This window comes from Bison bison, unplaced genomic scaffold (genome assembly GCF_000754665.1).
Source record: "Bison bison bison isolate TAMUID 2011002044 unplaced genomic scaffold, Bison_UMD1.0 scf7180017864110, whole genome shotgun sequence".
Classification (NCBI taxonomy): Eukaryota; Metazoa; Chordata; class Mammalia; order Artiodactyla; family Bovidae; genus Bison; species Bison bison.
In genome coordinates this window covers 2,391,263-2,408,390 of record NW_011494682.1, presented here as the reverse complement: position 1 = coordinate 2,408,390, position 17,128 = coordinate 2,391,263, and the positions used below count along the sequence as shown (strand labels likewise).

The following is a 17,128-nucleotide window of genomic DNA, read 5'->3' as shown; positions in this document are numbered from 1 at the left end:
TGATATTTCTCCTGGCAATCTTGATTCCAGCTTGTGCTTCTTCCAGCCCAGCATTTCTCATGATGTACTCTGCATATAAGTTAAATAAGCAGGGTGACAATATACAGCCCTGACATACTCCTTTTCCTATTTGGAACCAGTCTGTTCTTCCATGTCCAGTTCTAACTGTTGCTTCCTAACCTGCATATAGGTTTCTCAAGAGGCAGGTCAGGTGGTCTGGTATTCCCATCTCACTTCATGGCAAATAGATGGGGAAAAAATGGAAACACTAACAGACTATTTTTTGGGCTCCAAAATCACTGCAGACGGTGACTGTAGTTATGAAATTAAAAGACACTTGCTCCTTTGAAGAAAAGCTATGATAAAGCTAGACAGCATATTACAAAGCAGAGATATCACTTTGCCAACAAAGGTTCATATGGTCAAAGCTATGGTTTTTACAGTAGTCATGTACAGATGTGAGATGTGGACCATAAAGAAGGCTGAGCACCAAAGAATTGATGCTTTTGAACTGTGGTGCTGGAGAAGACTCTTGAGATCCCTTGGAGATACCAAGGAAATCAAACCAGTCAATCCTAAAGGAAATCAGTCCTGAATATTCATTGGAAGGACTGATGCTGAAGCTAAAGATCCAATACTTTGGCCACCTGATGCAAAGATTCGACCCACTGGAAAAAACTCTGATGCTGGGAAAGACTGCGGGCAGGAGGAGAAGGAGGAGACTGAGGATGAGATGCTCAAAGGAATCAAAGGACATGAGTTTGAGCAAACTCCAGGAGATAATGAAGGACAGGGAAGCCAGGTATACTGTAGTCCATGGAGTTGCAGAGTCGGACATGACTGAGCGACTGAACAACAGAGGAAGAAAGTGGAGCTCAGAGAGATTAAGGGACTTGATCTAGCACCAGAGCTGGAATAACAGAGACCAAAAAAAAAAAGAAAACAACTTTCACTTCAAGAATATTCTGCTCTTTATGAAACATATTCAGATTCTTACTTCTTTGCCTCCTAAAATCTCTCATCAATGGCGAATGGAGTTTTTCAGGCACATCTTCTTAGATAACATTATTTGATACTGTTAGACCTAACTTGGGTATGAAGAAATCTTTCTCCCAAAATACCAGCTTCCTCAACATTCCCTGTAATTGTCAAGATCTCTGCTTCCTTGAAGAGTGTGCTTACTCATCCTTTCTCAAGAAAGTAGTCCTAAATGCTTATCTCTACATCTGAAATCATACTTTTGGAAAGACAAGGAGGGGCAGAGAAATAGCAAAAGCAGCTAAAGTTCAATCCATATCTAAGACATTCTTATCTATTCACAGAGAAAATCCCATTCATGTTGATGTTGGCTGTTTACATGACACAGATCTGACTTACTAACCTGGATGAATACTAAATGCCTGAAAATGGTTCTATCTAAAGAATGAACTGAGAGTAGTGCCCATGGACTCCATTGGTTCATGAGAATATCCTGATTTCTGTCCCTCTCCCTGCAATGACCAGGCACTAAAGGTTCACCTGAGGTGATTATTTCAGAGGGTCCAGCTGAAATTCTTTTGCAAAAGTTTGTCTATCTCTAGTCTATCATCTTCAGATATGAAAATATTTAGGAAACTCTGAGGAAAAAATCATAACATATTCATTATCCATCTAATGTTTTTATCCTCTCTTCCAGGCCCAGAAAGTTATATCAGTGTTTCCTTCTAGAGTGTGTGTATGTTGAGGGGAAAGGAGAGGATTTACTTTCACCACAACAAATATGAAGGTGAAACTCTTGAGAATACTGGCACTGGGTCACTAGCTTTACCTGAAGATTAAAAACCTACATGAAACAGATAATGGTCTATTTTACATATATTTCCCCTAGCTCACCAAAATGATTGTCTTCAGAGTTTATGTTCATTATTCCTTCACTGTCTCCCCTGCAATCGAGTTCTCTGAATAAATACAGGGGTTGAGTTACAATTAAAAATAATGAGACTCCACTGGGCCAGTATCCTTGCATGAAATAAAAGGGTGCAGGCTAATTGCAGGAGCAGAGCTGTTATAGTTTTTTTTCCTCCCATTGAGCTTCACTTTGATTGGTGGATTGGCACTTTAAATAAAGGTTTCAGGTCTTCCCTAAATGAGAGATACAGAGTGAGTCCCAGGCACAGTCCAGAAAAAATTTGTAGTCTTCTTTTCTTAGAACTATCTTGGTTGGCATCGCAAGGCAATGAGAGCACAGTGCATGCCAGCATTGAAGGTAAAATGTGATTTTATGATTTCCATGTGATTCCTGCAAGTTCTTTTCTCCTATCTCCAGGCAGCTTTTATAAAGAGGTTTTATCTTCATTTGTCACCATAAGCTGAATAATAGCTTATGGTGAACCATTATTAGCATGTTCCCAAGAAGACATGCCTAATACCCTTTCAGCTAAGGGAAAAAGACTTATCTTTTGACTTTTTTGTTATTTGTGATTATTAGTGACAGTATTAAATTTGGAAAGGTATAGAAAGTTGAGCAAATCTTCTGACTAGTCAGATTTCTGTTCGTGTAAATGTAAAGTGCCTTTTGAGTTCACAGAATAAATGAGAGATAATTCATTTTAGAAAGAGGAAAACTCTATTTAGAGGCATATTTTACACTAATATCAAAGGAAATTAAAATATTTAGTTCATTTTTATTTTTAAAAGATAATTTTTGGCATGGTTTCCTGGATAAGCTAAACATAGAATGGTATACCCTTTATACCCGCACATAAAGGTTTGTTATGAAATGACGGTTGGTTGTGTTACATTTTAAAATGTATTTCAAAATTTACTCTGGAAGCAAACAAAGTATAAAATTCTGTGACTCAAACTTTGTAGATGAACATTTCACATAGTGGAAGGGATTTTTTAATTCATAATATATTTTATGAAATGAAATTATAGAATATTCATGGAAGTGTTCCCACATGTTCATTTAGGTGGTAGCTTTGTTAAAAAAAATCATTTAGAAATTTTTAAATTCTTCCTCAATTCATTCTAAAAATTAGTTGTTTAGCAATATTTAGTTGTTTTGATTTTGAACCTAGTCGTTTGGAAAAGCAGAGATTTGGCTGATGGAAATATTGTCTTTAAACCATTCTGAGATAAAAATTCATCTGATTTGATTCTCCAATCCAACTCTGTTTCAGATCCCACTTTTCAAAATGAAGGACATGATACTGATCCTGTGCCTCCTGAAAATGAGTTCTGCAGTGCCGGTAAGTCAGTCCTCTGGGGGTACCCTAGTAGAGACATCACCAGACACCAGACAACACCAAAGGACCTAGCTGAGTGTCCACAAAGGGACTCATTGGGATTAATCCAGTAGTATCTTCCTATTGAGTGAAAAGTTATAGCTGCCTAGATGTCAGCCTTTACCATTCAAAAAGAAACTAAAAGTGAAAGTTGTAGTTTCTCAGTCTATCTGATTCTTTGCAACCCCATGGACTATAGCATACTGCAAGGTTCCTTTGTCCATGGAATTCTCCAGGAAAGAATATTTCAGTGGATTACCATTCCCTTCTCCAGGGGATCTTTCCTGGAGATGGAACCTGGGTCTCCTGCATTGCACACAGGCTCTTTATCACTAAGCCACAGGGAAAAGCCTTACCAACCAAAAGCAATAGCCAAATATGTAATTTTCCTATTCACAAAGATATTTTAAATATTCCAAAGACAACTCCTATTATTCAACTCAGAGTTATAAGATGTATGTGGTCTCCAATGATGTCACAGCACAGATTTATTATCAACTACCTGCTATCATTATGAAAGTGAAATGGAAAAAAGAAATTTCTCCAAAAAAGTAAGGTACATTTTCTTCTTCATTTTTAAAAGAACAATATTAGCCAAATTCCCGTGATTACAAAACTGAGCTAAGTAATTCCATTTGAAGCTAGCAATTACCAACAGATTTACTTTATAGGGAGATATTGTGTGACCGAAAGCTTAAGTTTCTTAAATGAAAACATGCCATGGCAATGGAGCTAATTGTGTGTTAGAGTCCTGCACGTGGCACATTCTCTCATATACTTAGATGATTTCATACGAATACCATCCTTTGAGCACTGAACTACTCCCATCAATAGTATGTGATTCAGTTTACATGAAGACTTTATTCAGCTGCTACATGAATTTGGAAAACATTGACTAAGCACCTGCCATGAATCCAGCAACATGCTGGAATTGGAGACATGAAGATAAATGTGATGTGGTCTCTTGAGAACCCTGTAAGTGGCCTCAAATGAACTTTAAATATTTAAGTTTCTTGAGACAAAAGTTCTTTGGGTGTCTTAAACTATTTTGGAAAGGAGGGGTGGCAGTGAAAACTGATTACTGGGGTGAAAACCTCCATTCTACAGATAAAAAGTGTCTATTCCACTGCTCAGTGTGAATTTTAAATGAAAAAAGAAAACTGAAGTTGCCACCTTAGCTGACCTTTGTATGATACCGACACGGGGGTCACCTCAGCCACCAACCGTCAATCTAACACCTTGACACTCTTGGAACCTATGATGGTGCACAACTGTGTCAATCAGGTCCACTTCAAGAAAGTGGAGGATTTGCTTAGGATTGTCAACTGACTGCCTGCCCAATCAGATGTTCTTTTACTTCCCACTGGGGAAGATATCCTCTGTCTACATTCATATAAATATTGTTCATTAATGCATGACTTAGATAAATAGAAGCAAAGTGTTCTTTGTCCTGTAGTTGAATATGTTCCTGTTACCTTATTTTCGTACTGGCCAAAAGAAGGGTCAACTCTCACATTCCCTAAAATTCTGAACAATTTGCTCACCACACACACATATCACTCTTTTTGCCTACACAGCTAACTTTTTTCTCTTCTTGGAGTATTTGCTTCACATTTATAGCTCCTTTCCTTCTATCCATTTGCAAAACTGAATTATTTGGAGAAATTTGCACCATGACTCACATGATGGGATTTTCCGTGTGTTAAAAAGTAAGAAAGTGGATAAAATATGTTTAGAAAAATGTTCCTGAAATTCTTGCTCACAGAGGAAAACTATGTACTTGTGTGTTTTTCTATTTTAAATGTGTAAGGAAGTATCTCGTCATTAAAAAAAAAAGGGTGGTGAGTTTCTCTTGAAAGAGAACACCAATTATTCTTATTTCCATTTAGGCGTTTCCTCAGCAACCTGGGATACCAGGCATGGCTAGTTTGAGCCTTGAGGTATGTATTGTCAGAGTATTTACATACAATCATTACATTGGTTTGTTTCTGATAAGAGAGAAATACAAGGGCTGTTTCTCAGTTTGCTGAGCCAGAAGTCAGTGGTTGTTCTCCTGTGAAGTTCTAGAGAAGTTTATGACATTTATTAGAGCCTCACCTTATAATTTTACTGCAGTTTTAAATTTTTAGGTGTTTTGGGCTTTAGAACACCATCTGTATGCAAATCAAAGCAATACTAATATTTAATACTTAATACATTAATTAAAACACATTGTTCTGAATTCACAAATGGTTTATACTTAGTTCCTTCTCATTACAGTGTATGATAAAGTTCTGATGAGGAAAGTTTATCTTACAAAATTTAATTGTATATGAGGTCTGTAAACAGTATTAACACTGTAAGATGCTACCTCCTGCATAGACTCTGTTTGTCTTATTGCAGTTCTTACAACTAATATATACTCTGCTTAGAAAATCCCAGCAAAATAGAAATGTTTCAGGTATCACAGTAAAAAGTATACACAGTTAAGAATAGAAAAATGTTTATGAGATTACAAATTTTTCACAAGGTCTTACAAAATTTATTTATATCATGACAGTCTAAGGGTAATTGATACTTGTATGTGCTAGCTTTTTTCACATGGAAGCCAGTTTCATTGAGTTACTTTTTTTCTTACTTTCTAGCTTAACCTCAACTCAAAGCCTTCTAAACCTCTCCCCAGGAAAAAATGAAACTGACTTCCTGTAGAATTGGCAGCATTCTTGACCATCTGTCTAGATACTTACCATTTTCCCCAGTATTTTTTATATTTATTATTCTGAGGGCTTTTTTTTTTTAATTTGGGAAAGAGGTAGGGTTGTTTTGTTTTGATTTTCTTTAGTTTGTTTGCCTGTGTGTGTGCGTGTTTTTTTTCCAAATGTCTCTTTGGGCTGGATTTGTAAAAGGCAAAGTAAATTAAATGGGAGGAAAAGAGTCAATGAGACAATGCCTTCATGATTACATTGATATTTCAGTTGAATGGGCTATTTTTCCATGTTTCAATATGACCTGCACTTAAATATTATCTCTTTTAATTAATGATAAAAAGTAAGCTCACTATTTTAATAGCAATAATAACAACAATGGCAGAATCATGTTTAACATTTCCACTTTTTAGTGATGATTTGTGTCTCCTATCTTATTCAAATTGACCCACCCCAAACTTTGTCTTAATATTATAATATGTTGAAAAATCAATTGTGTCATACACAAAAGGAACATATGTGGCAAACACTAACTGAGTTTTCTTTTTCTTGATAGACAATGAGACAGTTGGGAAGCCTGCAGGGATTAAACCTGCTTTCTCAGGTAATCGTATTTTCAAATATTTCTTTTTTGTTGTTTTGTTTTTTTTGTTTTTAATTTTATTTTATTTTTAAACTTTACATAATTGAATTAGTTTTGCCAAATATCAAAATGAATCCGCCACAGGTATACATGTGTTCCCCAAATATTTCTTATTGTAAATATTCATGGTATTTGTGGTAGTGATATTAGCAGCAGCATTGTAATTCATAAAATTTGTTTGTGAATAAACAATATCCTAACTACTAAAAGAGCAAAAAGGAACTGAAATAACCTACAACAAAATAAGGACCTAGGATGGGATAGGAGGAAAAAATAAAAATAATGTTGAATTTTCTTTAGTACAAAAAAAATTATTTTTTATATTATCATTTTTATTATACAGCCCAAAATATGAATGCTTCTTAAAAAGCAAAATCTCAAACAAGTTTATGGAAATATTGCAGACTGGCTCAGAATAGAAAGCAAATCTATTGGAAGACTTTATCCACATTAATGAATATCTCTCTTACTTTTGCTATTTCTGCACTTTCGGTGATCTTTTTAGAAAATGAAAACCAAGACAACACTGAAATATAATCATACAATTTTTTTCCTCCATGTCTTTAGTATTCAAGATTTGGCTTTGGGAAATCATTTAATTCTTTGTGGATGAATGGTCTTCTCCCACCACATTCCTCCTTCCCATGGATGAGACCAAGGGAACATGAAACTCAACAGGTAAGTTAGTTGCATCAACGTGTCTGAAACTTCAAGCTTTAAAATAATCCTCTACTTGCTTTCTCTAAGTTGTCCTATACTAACCACAGACAGGTAACATTAATGAATACAAAAAAAAACCCAAGTAAAATAAATCAAAATCTATAACTGTTTTTAGACCTTAGGAAACTTTAAAATGAAATGGGGTCCAGAATTTCAACCCATTTTGTATATCTATTTCAAATGGGAAGTTATGGCTTCCAAAATAAAAGAGACCTATGTTAAAGATATGAACAGTAATAATAAATAAACTAGACTCAAAATGAAAGCAGGCTATATCCTGGAAAAATCTAATTTTAGTCAAGATTTCCTAAATACTAAAAGACACATTTAAAATGATGCCAAAGTCCTAGTTAAAACACCATGAGCCCTGTAGCAATTAATAAATATATTAATCAGTTAATTATTATTCATTTGGTGCCTAATAAATACATAAGCCAAACGATAGATTGGCTTTCACTCCACAGATTGGGAGTGAAAGTGAAGTCATTTAAGAATGGCTCTAATGTTTATGAAATTTCATATCAGATTAGGGGAAAAGACAAAACAACACATTACAAGGTGCTGAGTTGTGAGGTATAAGCAATGAATTAAGTGTAAGTACTAATGAAAGCCAGGAGTTTAGAGATGGGAAATGCTTGAAGAGGTAAATCAGAGTTCACACTGTGGTGAAACTTCTAAGCCACTTTGAAGTGGCTGCAACCAATTTAAAAATCATAGGGAACTATTCACAACAGGTCATTTCAAAGAGGAGCAACCAAGCATGGTTGCTTGAACAGGAAGCTTTGATTTCAGATGATTTTCCACAACAAACAGCATTACTGACCAAGCTACATTTAGTGGGACAGTAAATTATGTTAAGGGTGATTCTTTCTCCATATGATTATTTCCAAATTGAATTCATGATGCCAGAATTCAATTGATATTTTACTTGGTTATCTTTTCTCTTTCCAAAAAAAATTTATCATCTATCATGTTCCAGGAACTTAGAAGCTAGTTAAGTCCTGGAGCTATGAAGATAAATAAGACAGAGTATTCTGTATTAGTTGAATAAGGGATAAAGTCATGACATAAATCATTGTAATCCACTGAGAAGATGGTAACACAGAAATACACAGAGGCAGTTGGAGGAACCCAGAGGAGGAAATGGCTCATTCCACCCAGAAGTTCACATAGCTTCCCATCTACGTGAGCAGTGGTAGTCAGTCCCAGTGGAAGCAAAGGAGGTAGACACCTACCAGTCTTACCCAAATAACACTGCCTTTAAACAAATAGATGCTTTCTATGTAACACAACTTCACGGCAAGTCCCATAGACTCTCTTTCAAGTACAAAGTTCCCCAAGACCTTTCGCTTTAAAATTCTAGACCCCACAGTTCAGTGAGCCATCACTTCCTGACGCTCCTTTCAAATTTCTCTGCAGTATGAATATTCTTTGCCTGTGCATCCCCCACCTCTCCCATCGCAGCCATCCCTGCAGCCTCAACAGCCAGGACAGAAACCTTTCCTCCAGCCCACCGTTGTCACCTCCATGCAGAACGCAGTCCAGAAGGGCGTACCTCAGCCTCCGATTTACCAGGGACATCCGCCCTTGCAGCAAGCAGAGGGGCCGATGGTTGAACAGCAGGTGGCGCCATCAGAAAAGCCACCAACGACCGAGGTACCTCCTTTCTCTGAAGTCCTGTCAGGATCATCCATTAACTTAGTGAACGAAAACCGATTTGCAGAGCACATTTAAATAATCAGAGCTTTGGGTATAATGAACGAAAATACAAATATGTGTCCGAGCAATTGACATATTTGGGAGTAGAACATAGATATCCATTCCTGCCCTCTCCCATCTGAGATGGGGGGTATGGATTCTAAAAGATCCTGTTCCTATAAAACTGGTCTCTTAGTTGCAAAAGTGAAAGCTTTCACTGAAAATAGGATAGTCCAGGAAGTCCAGGCTTCCTATCATCAAGCTCTTTTTCAGTGCTAGAAGACTGAGAAGAGGGATTGATCTCTCAGCAGTGCAAGCAGTATTGGTGCATTACTATTTCTGTGTCTGGTAGCTGCTGTTTGTAGTGCAGTCGTTAAGTCATGTCGGGCTCTTTGCGACCCCCAAGCACACCAGGCTTCCCTGTCTCATGGGGTGAGATACTCCTATTTGGTGGTAGAGAAGACAATCAGGCAAAAGTACTGTGTGATAAAATACAGAAAAAAGCAATGGACAGAAAAGGAAGTTCCCATGTAACTAGTATGTTGCAGGCACTTAACATTCTCCAATATCATCCTGACTCCCATCCTATAAAGATAAATATAATCATCCTTTTTTAAAGAGAAAAAAACAGATACTGAGAGGTTATAAAATGTTCCCAGTATCACACAAAAATTAAGTGACAGGGCCAGGGTTCAAACCAACCTGGCAGGCTCTGATCCCAAAGTTCATTACTTTCTATGCTGCAAGACCAAATTTGTGACAGACATGTCACATCCCCCTGCTGTGCACTTGAGTCCTGTCAGGAAGGGGCAATTATAATCTTGTAGGTTGTATCCTCCAAGCTGAAATGAAACTAAAAACATGGAAATTCACTTTAGATTGTTTATTTATGTAATCGTAAAAAGGATCAGAACCCTTTAAGTTCATTTTGTCTATTCTGATTGCTCAGTAATTTTAATATTTATCTGTAATGCAGCTACCAGGAATGGATTTTGCTGATCTACAAGATCCACCGGTAAGTACAAATCTCAATAAGATACTTTCTTGGGAAATACATCTCTATACTTTAAGGAAGAAGAGTAAAAAATTTTAATTGTCCCGTTTATTCATAAATATGAAGTATAATGGGTTGCTTTGTTTTCTTAAATATTAAACACTTAATATTTATCATAGTAATTCATCTGAAAATGTATTTCATATAACTCTGTAATGGGAAATGTCTGTAATGGGAGGTTTGCTGTGTTATAGCAAATATGAATTGCTTATTCTCTTTCTACCATTTAAAGATGTTTCCAATAGCCCATTTGATATCTCGGGGACCAATGCCACAAAATAAACCATCTCAGGTAAGTTTTTTTAACACCATTTCTCTGTTTGTAATTTATTTAAAAACTTCTCTCTTGGGAATGCATTATGTGATGATTATTGTATTTATATTTAGCTTTACCCAGGAATATTTTACGTGACCTACGGAGCAAATCAACTGGTAAGTCTTTATCCTATTTTAATTAAATGTTACCTTGGGAGATAATATTATAAAATCCAGGTCTCCAACAACAGATCCCATGTTTTCTGACTGCCGAAGTTAGCAACCGAAATGGCAAGGAGGCACAATTCCTATATGGATGATTCTGGCCAGGCATACAAACACACACACACACACAATGGCATTAAAGAAAAGGTAAATAAATTTTCTATCGGAATTATCCAAATTGGCTACATTTATTCAATAATGATTCATCTCTCCACTTTACTCCACCTCTGGACACAGCATTAATATTAAGGTTTGAGGAAAGACCAATTGACTTTTTTCTTGAGTATCTACAAAGATAATAGGAGTCAGCTGGTTCATAATATGATTCAGCGTTTCTTTTTGAACAGAACGCTCCTGCCAGACTTGGCATCATGAGCTCAGAAGAAATGGGGGTGAGTAATGTCTTCAAACTCTTCTTAAAACAGTGGCCAAGGGAGAACAGTCACAGATGACTGGCTGCAAGAGGCATTGGCCATGAGTGTAGCTGAATATACAACATGGGACTCAGGTTGTTCCACTCCAAAACCAAAAGCTGGATTCTGAAGCAGCATGCAAAGAATCATCACATTTCCCATATAACTGTTTCTGAGTGATGAGCATTCTTGCACATAGGATTTTGCCCCATTTCTTAAATGCACAGGAGCAATATCTCTTGAAAAGCCATCACTATTGAACAGCAAATGCTTCAAACCAAAAAAGAAACACACGGTTCATGAAGTTCCCCTTACTTCTCAGACCATTTAACCCCTCAAAACAACAAACTCAACAAAATAACAAATCGTTTAGACCTCAAAATTGAGAGATCAAAAATAAAAAAATTAACCAAATTTAAATTTTGATTATTGTAAAATTCCAAGTACATTAATGACTTAGGTCAAGTATATTCTTACTCTGTTATCATTATCCATGCATATTACAACTTTAAAATTTGAGATCAACAGACTCACAATTGGACTTTTTCTCTCAGAAATTTCTATGTTATATCTGTTAGAACACAAAACAAAACCATACTAAAGTAACAAACCATTATCAAATCACATCAAATTAATAAATACAGATCATATCAAATTAATAAATACACATTAGCATGCTATCACTAAAAGAAAATTCACATCTCAAATTATTGAATGCCTTCTGTGAGTGAGACATGTAAAAAGACCCTCTGGAGATAAGTTAAATAAAATAAGGTTTCTGATCTCAAGGAGTTTACAGACTAATCAGTGGGAAAAATAGATACCAGAGCAGATAATGTGATAAAGGTCACAGCCCAGGGGTTCACAGTATCATCTCTGGAGGAGATGATGTGAAAATCTGAAAATGGAGAGCCATGAGAAGGTAAGAAGAAAAAGTACTGACTCTACATGACACAACATACGTAACTGACTCTACAAAACAGGTTGAAAATTCAAGTGACAATTTTCATTTTGTAATTTTATTTAACTTACTTATATTCTGCCTCAATCTTAAAAGACTTTCCTGTAGCTTATAAAAAAGACAATAAATATAACCCAAAAAACTGAAGATAGAATTTTAAAATGAGTCAAAATGAGAATACAGATATGTAAGTTATAAGGCCATGCACAACCATTGTAAGTAGCCCAAGATTTTGGTTCTGAAATGTTTTGCAACAAAGGGAAAAAAAGGAAACATGGTCAGTTCTAGAATTTTAACTGTCCACAGGAAGAAAATGTTACCATTTTTCCAGAGGAAGGAAGGAAGGAGGGGAAGAAGAATGAAAGAAGGAAGGAAGAAAAAATTTTAAAAGAAAAAATATTACATGGGGCTTTGCTTCATTAATTTGAGAGATACTGAGAAATGATATTGACAAGGTCCTCCAAAACTGCTCAACCAATTTAGGAATGGATCAGATTTATGTTTGTTTTACAATGGCATTGCACGTTTCAGCTGCTTATTGTCTTCTTAAAACTAAATTCAAACTACCTTTTGCCTGTAGACGTGGTTCTTCCCTACTTCCCTGCTTCTCTTCTTTCCTTTCAGCAAACATTCAAAGGGTCTTCATCTCCCTTTCAAAGAAGTGAGCGCCCCACTCAGAAAAATGCAGAAGTCAATTTAGTGAGAAATGTGCTTATGCAAAGCTGTCAGCCAATTCCCTGTTCCCTATCAGTTTTTTTTGTGGCTTCTCAGTGAATTTGACCAGGTATAATTGCATGGTATAGTTAACAGTATGTGACAATAGTGTCTTTGGTAAATGGTTTTTTCCAGGGAGGAAGAGGAGACCCCCTGGCCTATGGAGCCATATTCCCAGGATTTGGAGGCATGAGGCCCAGGCTTGGAGGGATGCCCCACAACCCAGACATGGGTGGGGACTTTACTCTGGAATTTGACTCCCCAGTCGCTGCAACCAAAGGCCCGGAGAAGGGAGAAGGAGGTGCACAAGACTCCCCTGTGCCAGAGGCCCACCTAGCCGATCCGGAAAGCCCAGCTCTCCTTTCAGAGCTAGCACCTGGTGCCCTAGAAGGGCTTCTTGCTAATCCTGAGGGCAATATTCCCAACCTGGCAAGGGGCCCTGCAGGGCGCAGCAGGGGATTCCTTAGGGGAGTCACCCCAGCAGCTGCCGACCCACTGATGACCCCTGGATTAGCTGAGGTTTATGAGACCTACGGTGCTGATGAGACCACAACTCTGGGTCTCCAGGAAGAAACGACTGTGGACTCCACAGCGACCCCTGACACTCAGCACACATTGATGCCAAGAAACAAGGCCCAGCAGCCCCAAATCAAGCATGATGCATGGCATTTCCAAGAGCCCTGAGAGTCTGGAGATATCGGCTAATTTCTGTATGCACAAGCTCCCCAGCTTTGTCCCCATAGCATATCTGTTTGCAAAAACACTTATTACCCTTCTGCAGCAAAGGCATTAAAAGTGCTAAGCACATATTAATAAATACAAGTGGCTAGAAATAGTGTAGGTCCCCTTCTTGCTTTCATTCTCTTATTGAAATAAAATGTGCCGCCTGTCTCTGTGATTTAGAAATACTATTAATAACATCAGAGCAAGTCAAAGGGTCTCTGCATTTGAAAATCACTGTTTCTTAGCTATCTTGGCATTACAGAATTTCTCCCGCTAGCATGACACTGTTATATCCAGGAAATGTGACACTACTTTGGAAATTTTTCTTTAAGCAAAGGCACATATTCTTAGAATTATAAGTTATTTCATTCAAACGTTATTAAATGGGGACTGGTCAACAATCCCTGACTGGTATTACTGGGTTTGGTTTACTGGATTTAAAATTCTCATTTGTAGAGTATTTTATTTAATCTAGTAAAAACATCTAGCCTATTTTAAATAAAGAATTTTTCTCACTGAAAATATCAGGAATTATACGCTTATTATTTACATATATTTAAATGGTTAAGAGAAGCATACTCATGCCCTGCCTTTGCTACTCTTTAACTCATTTTATTCAACTTGTTTTCCTTTCCTGGCAAGTTTATTGAATATCTACTGATGCCCTCAGCACTGTGCTAGGGAACAGGGACACAGACAGCCCCTTCCTCTGAGCTTTCAACAGGGGTGATTGACAAGTAGACAAACAACCACAGTAATAACAAAAATCTGGTGGTTCAGATGGTAAAAAATCTGCCTGCAATGAGGGACACCTGGGATCGATTCCTGGGTGGGGAAGATTCCCTGGAGAAGGGAATGGCAACCCACTCCAGTATTCTTGCCTGGAGAATTCCACGGACAGAGGAGCCTGCCAGACTACAGTCCATGGGATCAAAAGAAATGGACACAACTGAGAGACTAACACACACACACACACACGCAATAACAAAAACAGCCACTCAAGGCCAAACTTGAGTACTTTACATGTATTATCTCTCAACAGCCCTGCAGACTAGATACCCCCAACCCCCAACACATATGAAAAGTGCTATAACAAGATCAAGTACAGAGTACCCGGAACCACAGAGATTAGGGCATCCTCAGGCTAAGGTTAGGAGTATGCGAGGGGCTGGGAGGGAATCACACAAGTTTTCTCAGAACAGTATTGAAAGCATCTGCAGAACGGGGCCTCCGAGAGGAAGAAACCCAAGAGTCATGTGGGCATCATGTGAGAATTAGCTCATTTCTGTGAAACATAATGTGGAAAAAGGGAACCCAGATAATGATCAGTACTTGTCAACAAAGCTAGGGTTGTATCAGCCAGGGCTACTTCTGTAAATCAAGAGGTTCCAAGGCCAGATCTGAAAAGTCACCTTACCCCTAAAAAGTAGCCTACTCCCTCATTCTCTCCATTTCCTCTCAAGATGCCCAGACCAGGCCTCAGAGTCTGTGCAACTCAGATTCCCCTCCATCTCTTGTGGAGATTTTGGAGAATAAGCCAAGGAAAAGAGCCCTGAGATGCCTCCTCACCTGGGCTATTTCAAGAGCCTTAACAGGACCATGCAGCCACTTCTTATTTCCTCCCTCTCTTCAGGCAGAGCTCTTATTTCCTCCCTCTCTTCAGGTGAGCTAGGCTCACCCCCACTCCATGGGTTGAAGCTGAAGGAGAGATGCAGGGGATAAAAATTCAGTTTGTGTCCCATAGTGGCTCTGGCAAAAGTGCAAGGATAAGAGAATGACAGCCATGGTAGCCAGCAGACACCCACTGAGACCAACCTTAGCATTCCAGTCTCCTAGAAACCAATGCCATTAAAGACAGGTATGAGTTCAAACCTTGACATCACATCTATTATCTATGAGTCTTTGAAAGTGAGACTTTGTCTCTCTGCTCCTGTGTTTTCCTGTCCCTAAGGGAGTCAGAGTGCAACTCACCCCACAGGGTTGCTGTGAGAACCAAATGAAATAAAGTCCACAAACAAAATTGCCACATCATAGTAGTTTCCTTCTTTTCCTACTGATCCTTTTCATAAGGAGAACCTAACAAAACAGCTTCAGTAATAGTGGGTAAATGGAATATTCCCATGATCTGATGAAACTGTGCTTTTCCATTCACACTCCATACCTACCCCTTTTGTCCTTCTTTGGAATTCAGAGCAAGCATTTACAAGATCACATATGCTGGTTTCCCTGATAAATACTGTCATATAACAGGCTCAAAGTTGGTCTCTGCTATTGGCAGGTGGGCACTTAATTGTGTTAATAGTTAGATCAACTTTGACAAGGGGGATACCAGGTTTTTGATACCATACCACCATGGTCACTTTAAGCACCAGTCCATGAGCAAACACCAAGGTGGGTTCAATATACCCCACAGGAGGAGCCATCTTAATTACTGAGAATTTCCTCCACTATGACTCCCCTCCACTGGACATTTACCTAAGAAATAAATATCTTCCTACTATAGCCCATTCTAAAACATTTAAGTAGCCTGCCTTCTAGACATCCTTATTAGTAATTGTCCAGTTTTGTTATTTCTGACTCCTTGAGCAGCTGACCAGTCTGGTGTTGACCCTGAGTTGGTATTGATCTATATCTCAAACCATTTGTCCTTCCACACATAAGAGACACCAGATATACTATTTGGAGTTCTGTCTACTCAGTGGGCTTGTGCAGTATTTACTGTACACTTCCAGCTGATGCTAGAGTACAAAAATCCATAAACCAGGCACACACTCCTTCCTATCCATTAATTGATCATATATACGTTAGTCATAATTGATTCTCCAAATTAGGACACTTTTGACAATGAAAAGTGGTGTCATGAATGATGAATAATGCAGACAACAGGTATAAACCAGTACTACCTAGGGCAAACCTGGATATCTGCTTATTCTAGTCATACAGAACTCCCCATGAAACCAGATGTATGGATTGAGGGAAAGGCATCAAGTTATAAAGAGGAAGTATATGAAAGTCTGAACCTGTTGCTTGCACAAATTACTTGAGGCCTTCGAATCTGCTAAAACCTGATTATTTTCATTTTTGATGGATTACTTCTGTTTATACTGTTTTATGGTTCAACGGATCATAAACCGCCTAATTCAGGATGAGTAACTCAAATAGCATAATCACTTGGCATCCCCAGGTCAGCACATTGGGTCTATTAGGGTCCAGGAGCAAGGCAAGAACTTCTTTTCACAAAGAAAATCCTAAGGTTCCACGCTCTTATTCTCCTGTCAGGGCTTTGCAGAGGTCCCATAAAGCCTCAGATACTTCCATGGGCCCCTGAGTCATATGTCATAATGCACACGTGACACAGAAGCTTATGCTACTGTATGTACCCCTTTCTTGACCTAGTGCAGTTCACTCAGTCGTGTCCGACTCTTTGCGACCCCATGAATCACAGCACGCAAGGCCTCCCCGTCCATCACCAACTCCCAGAGTTTACTCAAACTCATGTCCATCAGGTCAGTGATGCCATCCAGCCACCTCATCCTGTCACCCCCTCCTCCTGCCCCCAATCCCTCCCAGCATCAGGGTCTTTTCCAGTGAGTCAACTCTTCGCATGAGGTGGCCAAAGTATTGGAGTTTCAGCTTTAGCATCAGTCTTTCCAATGAACACCCAGGACTGATCTCCTTTAGGATGGACTGGTTGGATCTTCTTGCAGTCCAAGGGACTATTTCCCTGATGGCTCAGACAGTAAAGCATCTGCCTACAATGCAGGAGACCGGA

General features: G+C 38.3%; 1 protein-coding gene and 1 long non-coding RNA gene across 2 annotated transcripts in view; one reads left to right on the top strand and one right to left on the bottom strand.

Moving 5' to 3' along the window:
- The window catches only part of LOC104987974, a 73,089-nt gene extending 58,038 nt beyond the window's left edge, over window positions 1-15,051 (bottom strand). Inside the window, exon 1 of the long non-coding RNA XR_825190.1 lies at window positions 14,926-15,051. This is a non-coding gene — a long non-coding RNA (uncharacterized LOC104987974). The remainder of the gene's footprint in view (window positions 1-14,925) is intronic.
- Window positions 1,876-13,466, top strand: AMBN (ameloblastin (enamel matrix protein)). Its single transcript, XM_010839110.1, has 10 exons — window positions 1,876-2,245; window positions 3,162-3,230; window positions 5,156-5,206; window positions 6,507-6,554; window positions 7,161-7,271; window positions 8,778-8,969; window positions 9,988-10,026; window positions 10,298-10,357; window positions 10,453-10,497; window positions 12,769-13,466. Exons 1-10 carry the CDS (start codon window positions 2,216-2,218, stop codon window positions 13,315-13,317), a joined length of 1,194 nt encoding a protein of 397 aa, XP_010837412.1. The 5' UTR covers window positions 1,876-2,215; the 3' UTR covers window positions 13,318-13,466.
- Window positions 15,052-17,128: the final 2,077 nt, after the last annotated feature.